Genomic DNA, 8,267 nt, shown 5'->3' with positions numbered 1-8,267 from the left:
ATTTAACATTGTAAGCACCCATTAGGGTGCTTATACAATTAAAAATCGTATAGGTGCTTATACAATTTAAAAATCGCATCACATCGCATGCAATGGGATGCGATGTCATACAACTTAATATCGTGGGCGCAGTGCTAGGAAACAACAGAAACAGTTATATAGCGCATACTAATTCCACAGTGCTTTACAAAGTATAGTTGAACATTCACATCTGTCCCTGCCCAAGTGGAGCTTACAATCTATATTCCCTACTACATGTACATGCAGACACAGACATTCTAGGGTTAATTTTTGGTGGAATCTAATTAACCTACTAGTATATTTTCGATTGTGGGAGGAAACCGGAGTACCCGGATGAAACCCACGCAAGTACAGGGAGAATATAAAAACTCTGCAGTTAGGGCCATGGTGGTGCACATGGGCCACCTCCTCTCTTATAATTCCCTAGATGATAGTAGACCCTATGCTGTAGGATTTCCTGTAATACAGTAGCTTCAACTAAAGAGGAACATAGCCAATGTTGGTAGCTTTTGTTTATTTAACAGATATCTTTTCATCCTTTCTACGTTTCAACACACTCATGTGAACATACACTTTAGATGTGCTCAAACTTCTTTTGTAGATTGCTTCCTATCCTATTCAGTGTCTCCAGATGTACTGCATGAGACACAAGCACTTCTACATTCCCATATATGCATATTCTCTCTATATGAGCATGTGTAGTGTAAACTGCAAGATATACTACACAACTTTAAGTTCATCTCATCATCGGCCATTATTAACATTTAAAGGCCAGTTTTTACTTAAAATATAATTTTATTTAAAATGAAAAAAATATCTTGAGAGTTCACAAGGTGGTGGTTTAGTCATTTTAACAGGGAAGCTAGAGAACCTGGTTATACATTATGTATTGAGCTGTAAACGAGACACTATTCCGAATACCAGTATGATACTACAGGTTCTCAGTATATTAAACGTTACGTTTTTAACATAACAGCGGAAACCTCCGAATCCTACATATTTAGCTACACTCAGCCTGGCACTCTACAGGTCTTTTTTTGCCGTGTAGTACTACTACAAGTCCCAGCATATAGACTTGAACTTTGTAGTTTCACAAGCTAAGCTGCCGCCTGACATCACATCCTCAAGGAACGCGCAGCAAGTGACGTATGGGACTTACTAGACAAAGAATATACGAGAATCGGGCGTGGCATATGCTAATTTTATCACGTGCCCCATGTTAGCCAATGGTTCTATGCTCTCGTCTAACAAACGTGACGACAGTTGAAGCGTCGGCAGCCATTTTGGAGCCGGGAGGAGCATAACTCTCTAAATTGCTCTCTTATAAACCATCATAACCGGCTGCGGGCGTCTTTGTAGAAAAGACATCCACCGCGCTATTCGACCGAGGAGACCGGAGAGCGTCCAGTGATTTGTCTGACGGCGGCGGCGCAGAGGAGCCGCCAACATCTGTGACAAACAAAACAAGGCGCGGCAGCAATGGTGCAATCCTGTTCTGCCTACGGCTGCAAGAATAGATATGATAAGGATAAACCGATCTCCTTTCATAAGTAAGTGCAAAAACAGCGAATTTGGGGCCCGCAGGTTTTTAGTCTACCGTGGAAGTGGAACTATTATCGCTGCGCTGCCGCGTCCCCCCTGTAATATTCTGAGGTGCGCATGCGCTCCTCCCTTTCCTTGCGCTCGCTCTGGTGCTGCTACTACTGGGCTCGCGAGTTTCGCTGTGCGTGGCTGGAGCTTGTGCACGCGCATTGGTGGGTTGTTTTGTTTTTTTTAATCACCACGTTTTTTGGCGCTCACTTATAAGAGCAGCAGTAGCTCCGTTGCAAATACATATAATTTGATTTGTTGCAAGAAGACTAAATTTACTAATGGTTCCAAAAAATAACTGATGTTGCCCATAGTAACCAGTCAGATGCAAGCTATCCTTTCTATATTGCATCTTAGGAAATGATAGGCAGAATATGATTGGTTGCTATAGGCAACATCCTCACTTTTGACTTTTAGAGCCTTTAGTAAATTTAACCTGTAGTTTTCTTTATACAAGTTCTTGACTCCGGTTCCAGAGTTTAGAAGTGGCCTATTATAGAGTGTTTAATTGTGAGCTACTCCGACATTATAAAACAAGGTACATCCTATAGAGTAGACGATGCCACATATGTGGGTCAGCTGTGCACACTGAACGATATAGTTCACCATCAAGCTCTATATTATTCGGTGGCCACATCAGGAGCATTGCGTCTCCTTGCAGGTTGATCAGAAGACGAGAACAACAATGCGCAAGGGTGCACAATAGTGTGTACACCCTGGCAAATGTAAATGATAGGTTGTCAGACTGACAACCTATCACGTAGTGCTGTGGTTCCCAACACTGGTCCTCAATTACCCCTAATGGTGACCGCACATGGTGAGATGTGTGCTAGGTCTGATTTGAGCCATATAATTTGTTCTATACACACACACAATGCAACTTGAACTACACATGATTTTTTACTATACTACAATAATCAATTACAGGGTACATTTGATCTAGTTAAAAAATATGGTACTTGTTTCCTAACACGGCGCCCAATTTTTTCATCTTATGCCATCGCATTGCATGCCATATAGCCGCATGCTATGCGATTTTTTTATTGTATAAGCACCTTAATGGGTGTTTACAATGTTAAATGCACCCCCACTATCAACGCGAACCCGAAGCGTGGCGAGCGGCGGTGGTACGCACCCTGCGACCTTTTCATACCCCCACTATCCACGTCTTTAGATAATGTGGCGAGCCACCGAGCCTGAAGTGTGGCGAGGGCATGCGTATTACTTTACATGTATTCCAAGTGTGCTCGCTGGGCTCGCCACACTATATGCAATCAACGCAGACGTGGATAGTGGGGGTATGAAAAGGTCGGAGGACGTGTACCGCCGTCGCTCGCCACACTTCGGTTTGGCGTTGATAGAAGGGGGGGGGGGGGCATTTAACATTGTAAGGACCCATCTGGGTGGTTGTACAATAAAAAATCGTAAACCATCGCATTGTATGCCATTATATGGCATACAATGCCATACAATTTTTTTATTGTACAACATCGTGCAGCATCGCATACCATACTTAGTCTTATGGTATACAATGCGATGGGCGCCGTGCTAGGAAATAAGTACCAAAAATACTTGCCTGCAGATACACAGGCAAAATAAACACGGTGTGATTTGAACTACATGCAATGCGATTTGAACTAAAAAGTTTAAATCACACCCATTAATCACAGTGTGTGGGCACCATAACAATTCACATTGTCCAGGTCACCTGTGGATTTTTAAAATGTGATATACAGTGACCAGATGGGTGACTTGGGAACCGTGAACTGCTATGGTGGCCCCACAAGGGCCAGATATACTAAGCTTTAAAAGTGTTAATTGGAGAGTGATAAGCAACCAGCCAATCAGATCCTAACTGCTATGCTGCATGCTGGGTTTGAAAAATGACAGGAGCTGATTGTTTATTACTCTCCACTTTATCACCGTTCAAGGCTTAGTACATCTCGCCCACGGTGGGATGTGTGCTAGGTGCGATAATAGAGTTTGTGCTATACACTGGGTGCGACTTGAGCTACACTTGATTTTTCACTACAATAGTCAATTACAGGGTACATGTAATCTAGTTAAAAAATGGCTGCCTCCACATACTTTTTTGCCTTGCGATATGGACTACAGGGGAGTGTGCATCGCACTGCAAAGGCAAAATAAACAAGATGCGACTTCAACTAAGAAATTAAAATCGCACACAGTATCATACTGTGTGGTTACCATTAACCCCCCTTGCCATCTCTGTTGCTGGGTAGGTGCTGGGCTTCCCCATAGCATTCCAGAATCTGGCGGCAGGCATGAATGGGCTCGGTTATTTTAGCAGGGCCTTTAAAAATTGGCCTAAAACAGCCTAGAGTGAACACTAACCTGTACGTGCACACAAATTCATTCTAAGGTTCTTTTTGTTGGGAGCCAATGAGCATACCTTTTTTTTTTCCTGTATGCCACCACCATGGAAATGGAGTTCTTTATTCCAAAACACTTTACGTAGCAAGCTCTACAAATATTTTTAATTGTTGCTATTCAGTGCAGTGTAAATTCCTGTGTATTATTTTTTTTTTTTTTTCTCTTGTGTTTGTATTTTAGATTTCCCCTTACACGACCTCTTCTTTGCAAGAAATGGGAAGCTGCAGTCAGAAGGGTGGACTTTAAACCAACCAAGTACAGTAGCATTTGCTCGGATCATTTTACACCAGACTGCTTTAAGAGAGCCTGTAACAATAAACTTCTAAAGGATAATGCTGTCCCAACTGTGTTCTCTTATGCAGATTCTAAGCCACTGGTAAGAAAAAAACTATTTAGCACTCTTTTTTTTCTTAAATGTTAAAGAGTTCAATATTAGCCTGTTTCCGAAAATATACTAGTCAATTGGCTACTGCCCATAGTAGATACTGCACAGTCTACATTAATTAGTTAATAAATAAGCTAAGGTTTGAAAGGGTTGGATGTTCCAAAATAAATGTATAATCAAATACATTACATTAAATGTATGTGGACACCCAACTGTGCTTCTTGGTCATCTTCTTGCATAACAATGGGCATTAACATAGATTTATGATATAGGATATAGATAAAAACTAATTATAAGAGGTGTCCACATAAATTTGACAATATGATGTATGTTTGGTACTTGTGTAGTTTCACGGCGCCAGCATGGCTTCCGGGTTCTACGCTCGCCACAAATTATGTTAAAAAAAGTAACTTAACTCCATGCCAACATGGATAGTTCATACCTCCACTATCCATGTTGGCATGGAGTTGATTTTAAATAGCGTAGCGAGCCCCGCAAGGGGACTCAGACGCATGGCGCCGTGAAACTACACAAGTACCGTATGTTTAACTAGCACAAATCTTCAAACACAACAGCGCTTGCATGAAAAACTCGCAAAACAAAACCACTACAAAATAACTGTACTGGCCTAGCTAGACCCGTCTAGATTGAGCATCCGAGATCTATTTAATTTTAGTAGTTGTATTATTAATGATGTTTAGCGGCTTTTAATTATTGTAAAGTCTAGACTAGAATGGACTGCAATGCAATGCCAAACAGTCTGTTAAACAGCTAATATATAAAGTTTCAAGATACTATGCACACCTTTTTTACATAGCATAAAAACCACTAAAACAAAGACCTATTTCTGCCAAATAAATGCTTTTGTTTGTGGGCTGAAATGGACATTTGTAATATACAGATGTGTCCTCATACATCTAGCCTCAATATTCCATGATGTCTGAGTTTGTTAGAGCAAGTGAGTCACCAGATCCCGAACAACTCGGCTAGCATTAGGCATTTAAAACAACAACAAAAACACATATGGGATACACTAGTATACTGCAACACTAATATTGTGCATGTATGTCTAAGACTTAAGGCCCCCATACACTATGGGCCTTATTCTAGTTCACTCTTTCTGACAAAATCCTTCTTAGATGGACAAAACCATGTGCACTGCAGGGGGGCAGATGTTACTTGTGCATGGCCCATGCGATGCGATTTTCTTACGCAGAATAGCCCACTAAGCAAATTGGTTAGTGGGCACCGTGCTAATACACAAGTACCGTGACTTCTCCCCTCGGAGAAGTAGCATCCAATCCCCCTTGAGCCTCCAGGGACCTTTCCAGGCATCAGGATCACATACGGTAGTTCTGCATGCGATCCCCGTTCCCTGCCACCGGGTCAGGTCAGATTCCTGGGAGAGTTCCAAGGAAATATGAAGTTATAGGTTCAGATATGTCTGTGTAAATTTACTAAAGCTTTTTAAAATGAAAAGGTGATTTTGCCCATAGCAACCCATCATATTATGTCTATCATTTCTCTATTGCCTCCCAGATTATATTGTTGTTTTTAGAAGCTTTAATAAATTTAACCCTGTGTGTATCTAAAGCACAGCAACTTGGCATGGGAAAAAAAACAGTGTTGCATTGTTACACTTGAATACAGATTCAGAGACTCAGTTGTACAGAGATGTATAAGTGTTGCATATCATTTTTTTTATTAATCTAGAGTACCAAGAGTATTAAAATGGAGGAGCAAAGCGCACCCGCACCAACAATTTCTGAAATGGACCCTGCTATTGGTTTACTGCTGCCTCCTCCATATACTCCCAGTCATATAGCAGTGATGTGTGATCACAATTACACCGTGGAAGATACAGTCCTTCAGAGGAGGAGAATACAACAGCTAGAAGAGCAGGTTGATAAACTCAGGAAAAAGCTTAGAATTTCAAATCAGAGGTGCAGGAGACAAGAGCGCAGTCTGGAAAAGCTGGAAAAAGAGGTTTCCGATTATAAAAATGGATCAGGCTTTGTGATTGTTCCAAGCAACTACTTTGAAGTGTACAATGAAAGTGAAAGAACTGAGACCCACTCCATTATAAATATCTAAGTTCTGCAGCTTGTTCAATTAAATTGAGCTTTGGTGAGACAGCATGCAAATACAGATCCAATTTTCCGTTGCTTATTATAATGAGCTCTTTGCTACAAAAGTTCTAGTGCTTCTCATAGACAGGCTTCTAACAACTCCTGTTTTGTATTAACTACTATATGTCTGCTTTTGTTACTGAGATAATAAATGATCAAAAGAACATTTTCGAAGACCTGAAAGGCTCCTATAGTAACAAACTGCTCATATACCTCACTACCTAACTGCTCAGAAAAATATTGCTTCTATTCAATTTTTATCTCCCTAATCAACTTCTAAACATAATATTGCCTAATAGTTTAACTCTAGGTGGAATCCTTTTCTTATGGTGTGTACACACGGGGGCGATATGGCTTCCGATGTTGCCGATATATTGCACATCGGAAGCCATTTCGCGAGCCGATTGTGTACATTGTAGGGCTTGCAAGCCCTATGCGCGCTCCCGAGTGAGCGCAAATCGGCAGCGACATAGTGAGGGCAGCCAAGACTATATAGTGCAGATCTGCACTATATAGTCTTTGTGCCTTTATACCCACATAGCTCCGGCCGGCCAGAGGGGCTTCTCCTGGGGCTGCAGGGCTGATGCGCAGTGAGCTGGAAGTCCGCCGTATAGACTTCCGGGTCACTGCGGAGGTCTGTTGGTATCCACTGATGTATGCGGCGGGGGGAAGCTGTATCTGTGCTCCTGTGACCGGTATCGGTACTGCCATCTTCACTCCTTCATGCCGTGCAATGCGAGTCCTGATGCGATTAGATCGCACGGCATGTCGACCATGTGTACACACCTTTACACTCTCAACTTGTCTGCTGTCACAACTCATCGTCCAAACTGAGGATTTGTTGTTGTTTTTGTTTTTTCTGTTTGTTTTTTATGAAAACTAAAAAAAAATCTATAATTGAACTTGCGCATTGGTAATTTTGAGTTCTTATACCTTATCTTAAGTATATTGTGTACAGGGCAGCATAAGCAATAGAGCATTACCTTTTTTTATGAGCATCCATTACCACAGTGGCAGAAGGTGATTTATAAAGGTTATTAGTTATTGCACTAACAGAAACACCACAACCATATAATTAGAACAATGTACAAGTTTAAACGTTTCACAATAATTGTTAAGATGAGAAAAGAAAGTTTGTTTTGAAATGCATGATTTTCAGTTGAGATTTCTATGTCCTCCAAAAATTGGAAATTGTATATTGAGGGCAAAAATAGTTCAAAAATTTATTTTGATATGGATGTGTTAAATGTTCTGTTTTTGTAACATTAAAGTTACTATTATAATGGTTTCTTTAATATAAACTGTAGTTCCTGTGTTTTTGTGTGTATCTTAACTTTTATTATAGGCAAAATAGTCACTGTGAAGTTTCCTTTGCTGGTAACTATTTGTTGTACAGGTTGCGTATCCCGTATCCGAATATCCGTTATCCGAATTATTCCGAAAACCATACATTCCAGAAAGTGAACAAAAAATGTTTTTTTTTATAAAAACTTACTGGGGACATCTGTAACAGCCCTACTGAGGGAATGATATGTAACTGGCACTATATATGTACAAGACAATGATTGCTTGGCATTTAAATTCAGTGCCTGAGATTGTACACAAAGTTTGTTTCATGTTTTGAAACCTTGTTTTATGCACAAATAAAATATATTTGTGTTTATTTCATGTGTTTGATGTAAATGTACAACATAAATGCAAGATACCTCAAGATACATCATTGAAATATTAAAATATTCCGAAATACG

At 40.5% G+C, this 8,267-nt stretch overlaps 1 protein-coding gene across 1 annotated transcript; it reads left to right on the top strand.

Moving 5' to 3' along the window:
* Window positions 1-1,264: 1,264 nt before the first annotated feature.
* THAP1 (THAP domain containing 1) lies at window positions 1,265-7,834 on the top strand. The gene is made up of 3 exons (XM_083180053.1): window positions 1,265-1,571; window positions 4,186-4,381; window positions 6,104-7,834. Exons 1-3 carry the CDS (start codon window positions 1,501-1,503, stop codon window positions 6,482-6,484), a joined length of 648 nt encoding a protein of 215 aa, XP_083036179.1. The 5' UTR covers window positions 1,265-1,500; the 3' UTR covers window positions 6,485-7,834.
* Window positions 7,835-8,267: the final 433 nt, after the last annotated feature.

Source organism: Crinia signifera, chromosome 1 (assembly GCF_055691185.1).
Source record: "Crinia signifera chromosome 1, ASM5569118v1, whole genome shotgun sequence".
NCBI classification, from domain to species: Eukaryota; Metazoa; Chordata; class Amphibia; order Anura; family Myobatrachidae; genus Crinia; species Crinia signifera.
This window is presented reverse-complemented; position numbering and strand designations above follow the sequence as displayed.

Bases quoted from the DNA above. Each gene is read 5' to 3' on its own strand.
- THAP1 (XM_083180053.1), top strand. From the start codon at position 1,501: ATGGTGCAATCCTGTTCTGCCTACGGCTGCAAGAATAGATATGATAAG. The intron at 1,572-4,185 runs GTAAGTGCAAAA...TTTGTATTTTAG, and splicing joins AAACCGATCTCCTTTCATAA to ATTTCCCCTTACACGACCTC. The intron at 4,382-6,103 runs GTAAGAAAAAAA...TTATTAATCTAG, and splicing joins ATGCAGATTCTAAGCCACTG to AGTACCAAGAGTATTAAAAT.